Raw genomic sequence first — 16,635 nt, forward strand, 5'->3', positions numbered from 1 at the left:
CCCGGTCCCTCAGGGCCCTTGTTATTTGTTATCATTTCCGCGCGCACCCGGCCCATTGACCCGGAAGCACTCTCTGCCCCGGCTTCCGGCTCCGAGTCCCTGCTTCTGCGCCTGCGCGCCGAGGCGGCTGGGATGCCGGCGATCTCCACTACGGAAGAAAGATGGCGGTTGATGGGCCAGAGCAGGTATGTGGCGGCGGCGGCGGCGGCGGCGGCTGGGCGGGGGCCAGGGCTGGCTGCGGAGCAGGAGTGATCCGAGGTGGGCCGCCGGCTGGGGCAAGAGGTCGGTGGGTCGGGGGTGGGTGGTCCAATGCAGATCGGGCCCTGCCTGGGACCGGATGTGCTGTGTCAGCGGAGCCCCCGGGGGGTCAGGGCCGGGCCGGGAGAGAAGACACGGCGGAGGCGGAGTGACATGAGCGATGGGAGCGGGAACGGGCCCGTCTGCGAGTCGCAGGAGACAGGAAACGCGTCCATCCTCCCGGTTCCGCCTGTGGTAATAGCACCCGGGTCGGTAAAGCGCCGGGCTCGGGACAAAGCGCTCCGTGCGTGTCTGTCGTCTCTGGGTCGTTATGGTTCCTATGAGGGAGGCGGCATTCGCATTCTGCTTTTAGTTTAGTCATGGGGTCAGGGAGGGCTCTGAAGAAATGCAGGAAGAGTTAGAACCCAAATCTGAAGCCTCCGTCCAGGCTGGAAGTGGCTTGGCTATGTAGCCTGTTGTTTAATAATTACACTGTGTCATCAGATGGAGCTGGAAGAGGGGAAGGCAGGCAGTGGACTCCGCCAATATTATCTGTCCAAGATTGAAGAACTCCAGGTGAGACGGGCTCCAGAGGGACAAAGGGAGCTGGCAGGGGTATAATGGTTGAGGAATTTCAACAATCCATCCAATCCCACTGGGGCCAGTGGGAGAATAGTTTGTTACACATCTTCCAGAGTCAAACAGAGGAGGCCGTTCCTTTGGGTAGACGCCTGATGGAGAGGATTTCACATAAAAGGGAGGACACGGGCTCAGGAGCTGAGGTTTATCAGATGGGGGTTGGGGTAGAGTGAGCGCAAGGGGAGACAGAATTGAGTCTGAACATTGCTGACACCAGGGGACTGAAAAAAGGAATTGGCAACACAGTGCTCTTGCCTAAAGAGGGAGCGGGGACCACAGAAATGAGAATAACGAATACGCATTGGATGGAGGAAAGCCATAGGGAGTTTCTAAACTCCAGGTACATTTGTAGGTATTGTATATGGGTCTCATTTTTGAAATGCACTTGTGATTTCATACAACAGTCCTGAAAAGAGGCATGGTGTAGAGATGCTATGCCCACTTGCAGTTGGTAACAGAACTAGATGTTTTAAATGGCTCTACCTAGCAGTTACTTGGCAGCAGGAGGGCTAGAACTTAGGCTTCTGACTCAGAGATCTTCCCACTGGAGCATGTTGATAGGCCACCCTGCAAGAAATTGTCTACATGAGCCAGTTGTACTGTTGCCCCAGTAGGGTTTGTTCTTCCTGGACCAGTGTTAGACAAGTAGCCTTTTTTGATCAGAGGGGCTGCTGGAGGACAGGCCAAGGCCATCAGCATCATGGTGAATCTGAAACCTGCAGATGCTTGTCCTCTTCCCTCACTTGGTTCATACCAGCCTGAGGGTCTTGACCAAGATCTTAACCTCCTACTTTTTTCTGCCTCTTGAAACTTCTTGTCCTCCGCAGCTGATTGTGAATGATAAGAGCCAAAATCTCCGGAGGTTGCAGGCACAGAGAAATGAGCTTAATGCAAAAGGTGAGGGGGGAAAGGAAGAGGGAAGGTTGGCTGTGGGCAGTTGGTCTGACTTCTGACTGTTCAGATCTCCTTGAATTACCTTCACATTGGTGCTTTTGTTTTCTCCCAGTCCATGGATATGGCTTGCAACGTTATATAGTTATACACATGCACATCTCTTTCCAAGCCCCATAGCAACCCCCTTAAATAGAATTTGTATTTTCTTTTTGTGGCTTTCCCTTCAAAATGTGCTTAGTTCCTGGGTATTGAATTATCGGGGAGGGAACACCAAAGAAGCTGGGTGACCACTATGTCTGTCTCCCATCCAGTTCGCCTGTTGCGGGAGGAGCTACAGCTGTTGCAGGAGCAGGGCTCCTATGTGGGGGAAGTAGTCCGCGCCATGGATAAGAAGAAAGTGTTGGTTAAGGTAAAGGCAGCATCACCCCAGGCACCATCCGCTGCATTCCCATACCTTTGTGTGGCCTTCCAAGGACAGCATTCTGTCACATTATTCTAGGACTTATGGGTCTCCCTGGGGGGGGTTGGTGGTTTGGTGACGTCAGGAAAAGTCACGAGCCCTGTTTCTTTAGGTGCATCCTGAGGGCAAGTTTGTTGTAGACGTGGACAAGAACATCGACATCAATGATGTGAGTGCAGCAGATGAGATGGGAGTTGGGGTCAGTTCTCCCCACACAGCTTCCTGAAAGTCTCTCCCCTCTCCCAGGTGACACCCAACTGCCGGGTGGCTCTAAGAAATGACAGCTACACTCTGCACAAGATCCTGCCCAACAAGGTAGACCCACTGGTGTCACTGATGATGGTGGAGAAGGTGCCAGATTCCACTTATGAGATGATTGGTGGACTGGACAAGCAGATCAAGGAGATCAAAGAAGTCATTGAGCTGCCTGTTAAGCATCCTGAACTCTTTGAAGCACTGGGCATTGCACAGCCTAAGGTGAGAAGTAGGGCTTCTGTGGGAGGGCCATGCTGTTCCTCCTCACCTGTCCCAGGCAGGCTGGGTGCAGGGTTTGGGGAGGGATAAGTTGGCCCTCCCCACTCAAGAGGGCTGGGGGAGAGATACTATCAGGGCACTGAGGACGTTTGGATAGAAACACCAGAAGGGACCTTGACATTCATTCTTTTGTATCTCTAAGCTTCTAGTATGGGATCCAGCACAGAGCAAGCAGTGTGTGTTCATTGAATGAAACATGGGGCTGGCTTTCTGCCCTGAGACCTGCTGTTTCCCTCTAGGGAGTGCTGCTGTATGGACCCCCAGGCACTGGGAAGACACTGTTGGCCCGGGCTGTGGCTCACCATACAGACTGTACCTTTATTCGTGTCTCTGGCTCTGAATTGGTACAAAAATTCATCGGGGAAGGTAACTGTGGCTAGAAACATGAAAACCAAGCAGAAGGGGGCGGGGGGGGGAGGTAGGGTAAGGGTAGGGAACTCAACTCCTAATGCCAGCTTGGCCTCGGCACAGGGGCAAGAATGGTGAGGGAGCTGTTTGTCATGGCACGAGAACACGCTCCATCTATCATCTTCATGGACGAAATCGACTCCATCGGCTCCTCACGGCTGGAGGGGGGTTCTGGGGGGGACAGCGAAGTGCAGCGCACCATGCTGGAGCTGCTCAACCAGCTGGATGGCTTTGAGGCCACCAAGAATATCAAGGTGAGGTGGTGTTAGAGATGGGAGGAGCTGAGGGAAGGCCATGGGTGAGGTGCAACCTGGGGAGGAGCCTAGCTGATACCACATCCCTTCTCCACTCAGGTTATCATGGCTACTAATAGGATTGACATCCTGGACTCGGCTTTGCTTCGCCCGGGGCGCATTGACAGAAAAATTGAATTCCCACCCCCTAATGAGGAGGTTTGTGATGGGCAATGCTGGGCAGGATCTGGCTGAGGGGGTGGACAGTGGGGCTCAGGTTTTTCCTCTCATCTCTAGGCTCGCCTGGACATTTTGAAGATTCATTCTCGAAAAATGAACCTGACCCGGGGGATCAACCTGAGAAAAATTGCTGAGCTCATGCCAGGAGCATCAGGGGCTGAAGTGAAGGTAATCGGCGGGCCCAGGAAAAGGAAGGGGCAGAGGCAGGAAGCTCTGGGTTCAAGGACACAGCAACAGCCTGTCTTCCTTTCCCTGCTCAGGGTGTGTGCACGGAAGCTGGCATGTATGCCCTACGGGAACGGCGAGTCCATGTCACCCAGGAGGACTTCGAGATGGCGGTAGCCAAGGTACGGGTCTCCATCTCTTCTGCCTTTGCTGAAGGTGGCTCTAGAGCAGTGGGGATAGGGCCTGTGTTCACCCAGTTGGTAACTTAATGTTTTCTCTCTCTGCAGGTCATGCAGAAGGATAGTGAGAAAAACATGTCCATCAAGAAGCTATGGAAGTGAGGTGGATGGTGCATGTAGATCCTCAAATAAAGCTCTGCAGGACAAGGCCTTTAGGACTTCGGTTTATTAATGAGTGGCCGCACTGTTCAATGACCAGGTCTGGGCACCACCAATAAACAAGGATTTATTTGGAAATTTCCAAACCTGCCAGAAGTGGCACTTTCCAAGCCCTAGGCCCACCCTTCTTACCAGGCTCCAAATGGCAATGAGTTCCCCCTCCCCCCTGCCCTCCACCAAGCACACACACCCATGCCTCAGGCCAAGCCAGAGAACGGGAGTGTCCCCTTCCTCTAGGGGGCTTTATAGCCCTGGGCCCAAGAGCTGGAGTGGCAGCCCTCTGGCATCCCAGGAGATGATGGCGGCCAGAGCCGCTTGCATAGATTGAGGAAAGAAAATAGGGAGGAGGCACCAAACAGGGCTCCCTGAAAAACCCCAACTTGCCCCCTGTACAAAAAAGTGGCTCCCACATAGAAGAACCTGCTCCCCAAATAGTGCAAATACCCAAAGAAAAGGAAAAAGCCAGCAGCAAGGCTGGGCTGGTTGGAATGGCAAAGAACTTTGGTTTAGAAAGGGTAGGAAGAGTGAGCTGAGTCTCTCTTCCTTGCCCAGCTCCCCAGAGCCAGCTAGGGCACTTGCCCCAAGGGGGAGTCTGTAAACAAGCAAAGCCAATGGCCTTTGGTTCTGAACCTTCTCCCTTACAATGGCAAAGCCAGGCCCCCAGTAGTCCTACGTGGGCCTGCCTGCAGGGAGCAGAGGCATTTATTGTGAACCCAATTAAAGCCAACGCGTAAAGTAAGTAATAAGGCTTTGGGGACCAAGCAACAAGGAATCCTACTGCTACATTTATGAAACTAACGCTGGGAAGCTGAGGGTAACAGGACAAACCCTCACCCTGCTCCTTATCCTATGTGTCTGCAGCCTCAGATGGTGGTCCCTTCCAGGCTGAGAAGGGGATGATGCCTGGGCTGGGAAGAAAGGAAGGGATCCCTGAGCAGTTAGGTCAGGCGAATTCCCAGCACCTGTTCCAGTTCCTGCCTTCGCTGCTGCACCTGGAAGAGAGACCAGCAGCTCAGGCTTCTGCTGCTCACAACCACAGGAGGGCAAACAGGGCAGAGTCTCACCTTGGCAAAGATATGCCTCCCCACTGCTTCCTGGGCCCAGGGCTGGTGGTAGAAAGCAGCTCGTCTCTCCTCCTCAGGATTCCCAATCACATCAGTGATGATCTGCAAAGAGCCAGGAAAAAGTGGTAGCATAATTCCCACTCCTGAGCCCCTGGAATCAATAGTGATGGGGATAAAACCACCCAGAGTTTAACCTGGTCTCATCACCAGGAAAGAGGACCACACCTTGAGGTCTCGGCGCTGGGAACGGAGCCATTCCTGGATGAAGTCCTGGGGGTCAGTGCTAAAGCTGAGCATGAAATCCCTCTGGGTCTTCAGCTGGTTGATGGACTCGATGGTCTCATGGATCTGGGGGGGAGGGGTGTATATATATATGTGTCAGACTGGCCCCCACTTCTAAGGGGTCTATTTCCAGACCTAACCACAAAGGACTTGGACAGAAATCCTATCCCAAGGTGCTACATGTATAGAAATGCCCAAGAGAATGCCCACCCCCAACTTGGGCCCCAGAGGAGGTGAGGGGGAAGGTGCAGAGGGCCAACCTTGACATCAAGGGAGGCAATCTCCTGCTGATTGGTGGTAGAGGCCAGGAAATTGCTCATCTGGGCCTTGAGTGGGTCATCCACCTCCACATCAATGTCATAACAGGCTGTCTTCTTCTGGTCATTAGGGTCCACGCTGTAGGCAGCACGCAGAAAGGGAAGGATGAGTACATAGCAGTATCCATCCCACCCACCTGGGCCAAACCTACACACACTTGGGGAGCAAGAAACCAGACCTGCTGCTTCTCTTTAGATCAATCCAAAGGTAAATTGCTCTTTGCTCTTAGAAGAGCCTTCCCAGTGCCCTCTTCCCACTGACCTAATGACATGGTTGATAACAATGGGGTCTGGATGCTGCAGCAAGCCAGCCAGCTTCATGGGAATCTCGGAGAACCGGAGACGACCACAACTGAAGATCTAGAGAGAGTACCAAAGGTGCCTTTCAGGGCACGGGGGGAAGCGGGTCCTCGCAGGGGGAGTGTGAAGAATGTGGCCAAGAGCTAGCTCAGTGGGGCTCTGGGACAACAGGCAATGCAGGGGCTGCAAGACCAGGAGGAGTTCCCAGCTAACCTGGCGGAAGTAACGGTTGCAGTTGATGTACTCGCGCTCATGCCCATCCTGCAGCTGGTTGTGTTTGATGTAAAGCCACAGGGCCTGCATGATGGCGGCCCTTGTCTGTGTGTGCACTCCCAGCAGCCTTGCCAGTCGGGGGTCCAACTTGTACTGAGGAGGCTGGGGATAGAAGGAAGTCAAAGGAGGGGTTCTTGTGAAAAACCAAAGCCACAGAATAGGGCAGGGACAGGAAGGGTTTACAATAAACCTGCCCCTGTCCCTGAGACATGGCCCCAGTCACCTGATGATCCAGCATGAGCAGGAGGGTACACTTGACATTGAGGTCTCCAGGCCGTTTCACCTGGAAGCCATCCGTTTCCTGGGTGGTGGGCATCCGATGCCACTGGCAGGGAGGAAGGGAGCACAGTTCATCACCAAGGGGTGGGCATGAACATACACTCGGCCCTCTCCAAGGGGACCGAGCCTATTTCTCTGTGCACCTGGCACATCAGCCTGTGCTCCCATGCCCAGGTCCACTCTCACCTCCACCAGGTGGTTGTCAGGCCCGTACAGCTCCTTGTCTAGCTCAATGACGAGGCTCTTAAAGAATGAAGAGAACTTCCTCTTCTGTTTGCTAGGCTGGGGAGGGAAAGGGGTGAGATGGGAGTGCTGCTGAGCTGTCAAAGCTAAGCTATGCTAAGCCCCCAAAAGAGGAATACTGTTTCAGCCCTGAAGTTCAGGGTACTGAGGATTCTTAGGCCCTGAAGGAAGCAGGGAAGTGTGAATGACTGGAAGTAGGAAAAGGACTCTCTGTGCAGCCCCACTGTTAGCCAACATAGGATTTTTAATTAAAAAAGGGACACCCTAACTGGCTTGGCTCAGTGGATAGAGCGTCGGCCTGTGGACTGAAGGGTCCTGGGTTTGATTCCAGCCAAGGGCACATGCCCAGGTTGTGGGCTCGATCCCCAGTGGGGTCATGCAGGAGGCAGCCAATCAATGATTCTCTCTCATCATTGATGTTTCTATCTCTCTCTCCCTCTCCCTTGCTCTCTGAAATCAATAAAAGAAATATATGTGTGTGTGTGTGTGTGTGTGTATATATATATATATATATATATATATATATTTTTTTTTTTTTTTTTAAAGGGAACCCCTTCAAGACACTTTACTGTCACCTGTAGGAGAACTGTTGTAATAACCATACAAATCTCCCAACCTCTGACTGGCCTGGCCCAGTGCAAAGCTTGACCAGGAGCATTGCCCTTTCCCTCTGGTAGGACTTCCCAGAAGTGCCCAAGTGGCTGGCCCCAGTCTTAAAATCCACACAGGCCATGTCCTCTCCAGACAGCTTCTTCCCCAACTCACATCATCCAGGAGTTTTCCTTCCACTCGGAGTTCCCAGGAAGCCACCTTGTCCCCTGATGGGGTTCCCCCAGGGGTCCCTGCAGTTCCTGCACTGTCACCTTCCGCCTTGCTGGGACTGAACGTATTGGAAATGTAGATCCGCAGCTTTCGTTTTTGCTGAAAAGAAGAAGACAGAGGTGGACCAACATGTTAGAAAACAATGCTACCCCTGTCTTCCCATCTGAGCTCATTCAACATCAACACTGGTGGCAGCTATGGGCCAGCACCTTGTTAGGCTCCTTATCTTGGCCTTCAAGGGACTTCCAGTTTTATGGGGGGAACAGATGCACTATCCACAGTTCCAACACTGTGGAATCAGTGGACACACAAGGTGCTATCAGGCAAATCAGAAGCCTCCAGCTCTTAGCTACACTAATAAAAGACAAAGATGCTAACTGACTGTACCTTCGCTATGCCCTAAGCCACACCCACCAGCAATCAGAGTGACTATATGCAAATTAACCCAACCAAGATGGCGGCCAGCAGCCACGGAGCTGGAGCAAGCAGGAGACTTGGTTGCCTGGGCGATGGAGGAAGCCAAGCTTCCTGCCTGCCCTGAGCCGGCTGTGGCCTCTGCTCATGGCAACAGTTTCAATTATAGAAGACAAATAAATCCCAGATACCTGCTTCCAGCCAGCCTCCACTTAGAGCTTGTGACCAGCCTGCAAACAGCCATCAGCCCCTCACCCAGGATGGCCACACCCTCATGGGGTGAGGGTCCCTGCTGGGGGGCTTAGCCAGCCTGAAAACGGCCCTCAGCTCCTCACCCAGGCTGGCCAGGCACCCCAGCAGGAACCCCCACCCTAAAGGGGCTGTGGCCAACCTGCAAACAGCCATCAGCCCCTCACCCAGGCTGGCCAGGCACTCCTATATAATAAAAGGATAATATGCAAATTGACCCTAACAGCAGAACGACTGGGAATGACTGGTCACTATGACACACACTGACCACCAGGGGGCAGATACTCAATGCAGGAGCTGACCCCTGGTGGTCACTGCGCTCCCACAGGGGGAGCTCTGCTCAGCCACAAGCCAGGCTGCCGGTTGCCAGTACAGTGGTGGTGGGAGCCTCTCCCGCCACCTCAGCAGCGCTAAGGATGTCTGACTGCAGCTTAGGCCTGCTCCCTGCTGACAAGTAGACATCCCCCAAGGGCTCCCGGGCTGCCAAAAGGATGTCTGATTGCCAGCTTAGGCCTGATCCCCCAGGGAGCGGGCCTAAACCAGCAGGTGGTCATCTCCCAAGGGGTCCCAGACTGCGAGAGGCACAGGCTGGGCTGAGAAGGCACCACCTCCCCCCCCCGCCCCGAGTGCACAAATTTTTTGTCCCCAGGCCTCTAGTTTTAAATAAAACTCATCATAGCCCCAAAACATTCTCGTCTCCTAGAAAGCCTTCACCACTCAGGGGACTGTGCTAGATTATTATTAAAAAGAAAGAGGAAGAAGAAGAAAAAGAAAAGCTCTAGGGATGGGTAAGGAGAGAAGAATTATCCTAATCCTCCAGTTTTACCTTTCAAACTTCTGACCATGATCAACATGATTTGCATTTTATTTACTTTTTTTAACTTTTAAAAAAAGTATAGCCCTAACCAGTTTGGCTCAGTGGATAGAGCGTCGGTCTGCGGACTCAAGGGTTGCATGTTCGATTCCGGTCAAGGGCATGTACCTTGGTTGTGGGCACATACCCAGTAGGGAGTGTGCAGGAAGCAGCTGATCAATGTTTCTCTCTCATCGATGTTTCTAACTCTCTATCCCTCTCCCCTTCTCTCTGTAAAAAATCAATAAAATATTTAAAAATAAAGTATATATTTTTTATTGATTTCAGAGAGGAAGGGAGAGGGAAAGAGAGATAGAAACATCAATCATGAGAGAGAATCATTGATCAGCTGCCTCCTGCATGCCCCCAACTGGGGATCGAGCCCGAAACCTGGGCATGTGCCCTTGAGCAGAATCGAACTCAGGACCCTTCAGTCCACAGGCCAACACTCTATCTGCTGAGCCAAACCGGCTAGGGCAGTGGTCGGCAAACTGCGGCTCGCAAGCCACATGTGGCTCTTTGGCCCCTTGAGTGTGGCTCTTCCATAAAATACCAACTTCTGCGCATGGGCCACGAAGTTTCAATCGCACTGTATGTGCACTCCCACACGTGGTATTTTGTGGAAGAGCCACACTCAAGGGGCCAAAGAGCCACATGTGGCTCACGAGCCGCAGTTTGCCGACCACTGGGCTAGGGCAACATGATTTACATTTTAAATCATGACCCAGAATCCACACACATCAATATAAACACCTGAAACAAAAATGTTATGAATAATACCTCTACTACTCTGATAAGTACTTTACTATGGAGAATTATTTTAATTTCTACTATTTTATATTTCATAAAAAACATGCTGGTCCCACCACATTAACTGAGTTCATGCTCCACTAAAGGCTGCATCCGCAGTGAAAAATCCTGCTCTACTCATCACAGACCCTCACTTAGCCCCCAAAAAACCAGGCCGAGGAGAGGCAGAGAGCGTGGGAAGGCCCAGGATTAGCCAGGGCTGCACACACCGTTAGAGGCTTTTTGATGGCCTCCTGGATCTCCATCCGCTTGCGAGCAATGGTCTGGTCCAGCTTCCGCTCAAAAGCCAAGAGGTCCATGTACGCCTGAGACTCTGGGACAAGCTCCCGAATCTGGAGGAAGGGGGAAGGAATTCATCCGTTGTTTCAGCTGCAGCTCTGGCTCTTTCTTCTCTCCCTTCCCCATCACAGGGCTGGGGGAGATTGACTCCATCCATAGCCAGCCCTTGGGTGAGCCCCCTAGGCCCCTCCCAACATACTCACTCGCTGAGGTAGAACCTTATCTGCCATCTTCCTCCTCTTTAACCTGGGGAGGACAGAAACTCAATTAACAGGTCAATGGTCCAAAAGACCCCCAACCCCATCCATCCCTCCAGACCCCAGGATCCTCCCCCAGGAGAACAAGGAGCCTTCCTCAGTCATAGCAGTTCTTAGGACGGAGGAAAGCCTTCTGTTGCCACTACAGCTGTGCTAGGTAGAGTGGGAAAAACAGGCTTACCCCCGGCGCTGGGCAGGCATCGGGGGCTGGGCCTGGGGCACAAGCAGGCGTTTTCGGAATGGGTCCATCATGGTGGGTGGCATGCCAGGTCGAAGTGGAGTAGCTGTACCAAATGGGGAGCCCGTAGGGGGTCCCACCTGCAAGCCAGCCATGGGCATCCGGCTCCCTGGTGACATGCCCGGCCGCTGGGGGAAGTGAGCCAAAGGGGGTGCACAGGTCAGTGGCAGGGCCCTGTGAGGCCCAGAGCCCAACCCCTCCATCCCTGTCCTCGGCCAGGTCCAGCCCTGAACAGCACACCGCAGAGGCCAGGCTGAAGTGCCAGAAACAAAGGGAAGCAGGCGTCTGGTAGCAGAAGTGTAAACCACACCTGCCCCGCCCCTTCAACCGCCCTGGCAGCTGTGCCAGCGAATGAGGCCTGCAGAGCCCGGGGGGGGGGGGGGGGCGAATCTTGCCTGCAGAGGGAAAGGCCTGGGGGAGTTTTCAGGGCCTAATGCCGCCTTCCAGCCCCAGCAGGCTATGCCCCTGCTCCTTGGGACTAGCCAAGCATTCCCATCCTAGGATGGAGAAGCACAGCACAGGAGCCCGGGGTGGTGTCACAGCCAAGCAGCAGGGTGCAGTGTGTGGTATGAGCAGGCTGAACGGGCAGAGCCTTTAAACCCATCCCGTTGCCAGCCTGGTGCTGTGCCTGAGGGGAGAAAGAAGTTCAATAGGCTGGCAAGGCCATCAGGCAGCAGCACTCCAGGTAAGCAAGCTGCAACAGGATGGCTTGGACATGTCTCAATTGGTGGGGGTGGCCGCAGCACAGTATGGAAACATCTGGTCACCATATGGCCTACTCACAACCCAGAACTGGACTCTTCGCTCACCTCCCTACTGCCCAGCCCCCAACCCCCTATACCAGAAGATCCCAAAGGGAAGCTGTGGCTCATGGGAGACAGAGCAGCTGACACCTGGACTCTGCCTATGTCCACACACCACCTGGCTCTTAAGCCCTCACAGTCCCAACCTGGAGAATGGAGATAAGATTATCCTGGGACACAAGGGACAGAGTCATAGGGGCAGCAGAGGAATCTGGGTGACAGAAATGACCCAGAGGTCCAGCTCCCCAACATTTATGGAGCCCCTCCAGGAGTAACCAACCCTCTTCCCACCTCCCTTCCCATGGCTGCTGTCTGCAAGGCCCGTTTGGCAGCTCTGCCTCACACACAGGCCCTGGCAGCTTCACAGGGCTGGCCCCAGGGCCCAGATTATGCAACCAGCACAACCAGCCAACCAAGCCAAGCCGGTGGGGACTCGCACCAACTCAAAGGACCCCTGCCCCAGAATCACGGAGATGAGATTCTTCCCCCCATCTCTTCATCTAGCACAAAGTCCATGTTCTCACCACAGAGGGTCAGATTCTTGACCAGATGGAGAGACGGAGAGAAACATGAACCAAAAGCATGGGGAAGGGAAGAGTAGGCAGGGCGGGAAGGAAGCGTTTGGGAGAGTGGAGAGTTAACCGTGGGGGTGGGTGAGAGCTCTGGGGCCTCAGGATTCCTGCCATGAGTCTCTCCTCATCAGAGAGATTTTCACCGGAGCTGCTGGGAGGCGAAAGACAGCCGTTTCTCTGCCTTAATGAGCCATGGCCAGGGATTGCAGAAAAAAAGTCAGTGTGGCCACAGCTGTAAGCCCAGCCCCCGGACATCCCAGATGTGTTTTTCCCACTCAGTGCCTGATCCGAAGGGGAGGAACAACTGAGGCAATGAAACCAGCCGAGTGCGAGCGAGGCCCCTGTGCTCCTCACTAGGGCGTTCACAAAACCTCTGCAGCACCACCCCTCCCGGGCAGGTGCTCCGGTAACTCAAAGTTCCAAGACAAGGCAGCACAGGCAGGCCTAGAGGAGGCCCCTCCCAGACATCTGCTCCAGACTTCCCAGGCGCAGAGCCCCCAGCGCACCCCAGGCCCCTGGCTTCCTCCAGGAGGGGGAAGGGGCCCAGGGGAGGGCTGCTTATAGTTCATGAAATCCCAGCTTGGCCCTGCCAAGCTCCACCAGTAACTCTTCCTCTTCCAAAAAACAACCCAAGGATTATAAAAAAGGAAAAAGAATGCAACCCAGAACTTTCAAGTTCCCTACCTCCCCACCTGCAGCAGGGCTAGGAAGGTCTGGCTCAGTGCCCTGAACCCCAGAAGCGCGAGGTGAACTCCTGGCCCTGTAGCCTAGCACCAACCCACATTCTAAGCTTTATTTTACCTCCACCACCCAGGAGCAGGACTGGGCCTGATGCTGCCCCCTCCAGGCCTCCAGAAAGCATGTTCAGCCCTGCCTCAAAGCTGGTGGCTGGGCCGATGGGCCTAGAAGAAGACATCCCCCTCCACAAGTGAAAACTATTTTAAACTCTCTGGAGTGAACACAGCAATGTGTTTCTTTGTTGTCTGCATTAAGCTCCTCAGCTGCGAGCTTGGCTATCTGTGATCCACAGCTAGGACCACGCCTGGAGGAAGGTGGGTCATCACTTCCCTTCTTTCAATAGGCTCCCTTGTTGCTCAACTTGGGCCCTGAAATCTTTGCTCGTCCAGCTCACCTCCTGTGCCCTAACAGACAGGACCCCCCCTTGCTTCTCAGATCTCAAGTCCCTTCTCCTTGAGCACACACCTGGACTTGGTAAGAGGCCAAACACGATCCTCCTTCAATTCAGGCAGAGAGAACTGGGTCTTCCCTCCCATCAACCTCTACGGCCTCCCCCTGGAAAAGGACGAGCTGGTGGGATGGGCAGCCCAGTGCCTTCCCCGTGAGCCTCATCCCTGTTCCCACCCCCAGCAGCCTGCGGCTACCTGACCAGCCTGCTCAGTCTTGCCACTGGCTCAAGGTCACTCCTACGTCAGTGATGGCGAACCTCTGACATGCGTGTCAGAGGTGACACGCGAACTCATTTTTTTGGTTGATTTTTCTTTGTTAAATGGCATTTAAATATATAAAATAAATATCAAAAATATAAGTCTTTGTTTTACTATGGTTGCAAATATCAAAACAATTTCTATATGTGACACGGCACCAGAGTTAAGTTAGGGTTTTTCAAAATGCCGACACGCCGAGCTCAAAAGGTTCGCCATCACTGGCCTACGAGTTGCTGTGGAATCCATCCTCTCAGGGGCTTTCCCCAGGGCCCATTTCCCATGGGTTGCAAGCTGAGGAACTGGAGAGGCTCCTATCATCCCTCAGATCCTTCTCGGGCCAAAGGCCCATAGGAGGGCGCCCAGGCCAGGGCTCAGCTAGCTGGCCCAGGGCGGGAATGACTGATGGAGGCATCCCTTCCGGGCACCTTGGGCCCATGAAGCCCCATGGGGAAGAGCAAGATGAGAAAGACAGACCCCAGCTGGAGTCCGGACCAGGTCTGTCTCTGTCAGACAAACCCTTTGTTTTTCTTTTGTTGTTTTTTTAGAGGGAGCAGGGAGAATGAGTGGTAAGAGGGGAAAATCACTCTTCCCAGGTAAGCATCTCTTCAGAAAGTGGGGCCCAGGGCTCCTGGGGAGACATGCGTACCCTATTCGATGAGGACCCATTTCGAGGACCTCCACCTGGGGACATAAAGGAAGAACAGAAGCCCCGGCTTCCTTCTTTCCCTCAAACTTGCAGGAGCCAGTGCCAAGTGGCACATGGGTTGGAATATGGCATTGCTAGAACGTAAAGGCTAAATAAAAGTGGAGCGGGGACAGGAAACAGGATGGGTGCAATCCCCAAGCGTTGTGGGACAACCAGAAACAACGGCTGGGGGCTGATGAATCCCACCAGCAGAGTCAGGCTCAGTTCCTCACGCAGGCTCCCGGCCTCTGCCTCTCCATGGCCTTTGAAGCTGCAACCTGAGACGCTCTCTTCCAAGCCAAGCCCCAAAGGGCTCTGGATAGAACCCTTTGAAGCAACTCTCCCAGGATCCTCCAGCCCCAGAGCAGCAGGGCTCGGCGGAGCCTCTCTGCTCCTCCAAACAAATCAACTGCTGGACACTGCGACACCGGGCGCAAAGCCAGAACGAGAGTCTGCCCAGAATGGGCCGGGCTGTGTCCTCCTTCAGGCCTGGCCACCACTGTCTCTGGTCCAACTCGGAGTCATCCCGTGAAAGGCCTCCTGGGCCTGACCCAGGGGTCGACTCGCCACGGCACAGGCCGACATCCCCTGGCCCCATCCTGGGCCTCCGGTGCCCGTGGGAAGCCAGGCCCTGCCTCCTCGTGAGCAGCTGGGAGCCATCTCAGACTGGCTAGGACCCTGCCAGTTCCCAGCTACAAACAACAGTGCGGACTTGGCGTGGGACCGAGGCCAACTGCAGGGTAACCCTGGTTTCTCGGTGGGGGCCCTTCTTCAAAACTTTCGGATCACTTCCTAGGACCCGCCCCCACCCTCCCCCCAGGACCTACACTATTTCTCAGCCCACCCGCCCACAACTCCTCCATCTCTCGGCTACTCAGAATCCCCTCCACCCTCTTACCCTGTCCCCTAAGTGCTCCACCACCACCTCGCCGATTCCGAGGGCCCCTGGCCGCCTTGCCCTCCACTTTGTCCCGTGCGTTCCACATGCAGGGCCCCTGTACTTCCAGTCCAGGAGGTCGCCCCAGAACCCCCTCCCGTACCCTGACACCCGCGTGCTCGCGGCGCCGCCCGCCCATCCCTGCTCACCTGGTACTGCGCCGCGGGGCCCGCGGGGCCCATGGGGCGGAAGGCAGCGGCCCCCGGGCCCCCCACGCCTCCTGCCGGCCCCGGCCCTCGGAGCGCCGGTCCGGGCAGCATGCCGGGTCCGGCAGGCGGAGGCGGCGCTCCCAGAGCTGCGGCAACGGCACCGCCGCCGGGACTCAGCGGGGGCAGCGGGAACCCGCCCGCGCCACGGCCAGACATCACTCCGTCCCGTCCGGCGATGCAGCGATCCGGACTCCGGGCTCCGCGCCGAGTCCGCTCCGCGATCCGTGCTCCGGGACTTTCCGCTCTAAATTCCGGTTCTGGTGTTTGTTGATCCGGGTTCCGGGATTTCCTAACCCAAGTTCGCGAGTTCCTCACAGACTGGTTTGGGGCAGGGCCGGTCCTGATTCCGGTCCGGCCCGGAAAGTCCTAGATCCGGGATCTGCTACAGGCCGGCCTGCCTCCCCCGGCCTCCGGAGGTTTGGCCGCCGGAGTCCAGTTAACCCAGAGGCGGCAACTCACTCCCCGCTCCGTCCAACCCAGCCCTGCGCTAGGCCCCGCCCACACCCGGCAGCCCAATGCGGGGATGCCTCCTCAAATCCCGCCCCTCGCGAGACCCGCCCCCAACAGGCACGGCTCCTAACCGCCGGCTCCAGGGCCCTGCCCACATCCCTTGGGCCGGCCCTTCGCGGGAGGGGCGGGGGCGGAAGCTGCGCCAGGAAGCGCCGAGCAAGGTGCGGGTCATAGGTCGAAGGTCACCTAGGGCTTCAACCGAGGGTAGTTGCTGCTCTCTCCTCGGTGCACGCTACTCGCCGAGAGACCTGGCCACCACACTCCCCGGAATAGTTTTGTCAAGTCTCTACATTTTCAGCATTAAAGACTCAACGTAGAGCTGCGCTCAGGCGCAGAACTGCCACCAGCTTAACTTTCTTTAGAAGTCCGCGTTGGCTCAGACCTGCCACGGGACCTGGGCTGCCTCAGACCCGATCCAGCTGTGTGAAGGGTGGACCTGGCCAAGCGCCGGCTTCTTATCGCATTTTTGTTAATGTGGCTCCGCTTCAGTTTAAGGAAGACGAGCACTAACTCCACAGGAAATGTTTCTAGGCGAAGGAATTTTATTATGACAAAACTCCCTGCAGTTAAGTAAGGTCTTTCTCGA

The 16,635-nt window shown here is 55.0% G+C and overlaps 2 protein-coding genes across 4 annotated transcripts; one reads left to right on the forward strand and one right to left on the reverse strand.

Moving 5' to 3' along the window:
• The first annotated feature begins 53 nt into the window (after positions 1-53).
• PSMC5 (proteasome 26S subunit, ATPase 5) lies at positions 54-4,204 on the forward strand. 3 transcript variants are annotated; one of them, XM_059669947.1, is made up of 12 exons: positions 54-185; positions 742-813; positions 1,704-1,773; positions 2,082-2,179; positions 2,343-2,399; positions 2,477-2,707; positions 3,004-3,130; positions 3,236-3,426; positions 3,526-3,624; positions 3,703-3,813; positions 3,906-3,992; positions 4,098-4,204. In XM_059669947.1, exons 1-12 carry the CDS (start codon positions 162-164, stop codon positions 4,149-4,151), a joined length of 1,221 nt encoding a protein of 406 aa, XP_059525930.1. In that variant the 5' UTR covers positions 54-161; the 3' UTR covers positions 4,152-4,204. The 3 variants fall into 3 exon arrangements, with proteins under 3 accessions (XP_059525930.1, XP_059525929.1, XP_059525931.1); XM_059669946.1 differs by lacking the exon at positions 54-185 and adding an exon at positions 359-492; XM_059669948.1 differs by lacking the exon at positions 54-185 and adding an exon at positions 482-506.
• Positions 3,299-16,024, reverse strand: SMARCD2 (SWI/SNF related, matrix associated, actin dependent regulator of chromatin, subfamily d, member 2). The gene is made up of 13 exons (XM_059669944.1): positions 15,480-16,024; positions 10,832-11,016; positions 10,597-10,639; positions 10,324-10,446; positions 7,732-7,887; positions 6,910-7,005; positions 6,668-6,769; positions 6,385-6,546; positions 6,134-6,231; positions 5,815-5,950; positions 5,498-5,620; positions 5,273-5,374; positions 3,299-5,200 (listed from the first exon to the last, which is right to left on the reverse strand). The coding sequence occupies exons 1-13, from the start codon at positions 15,693-15,695 to the stop codon at positions 5,147-5,149; spliced, it is 1,596 nt and encodes a 531-aa protein (XP_059525927.1). The 5' UTR covers positions 15,696-16,024; the 3' UTR covers positions 3,299-5,146.
• Positions 16,025-16,635: the final 611 nt, after the last annotated feature.

This window comes from Myotis daubentonii, chromosome 16 (genome assembly GCF_963259705.1).
Source record: "Myotis daubentonii chromosome 16, mMyoDau2.1, whole genome shotgun sequence".
NCBI lineage: Eukaryota > Metazoa > Chordata > Mammalia > Chiroptera > Vespertilionidae > Myotis > Myotis daubentonii.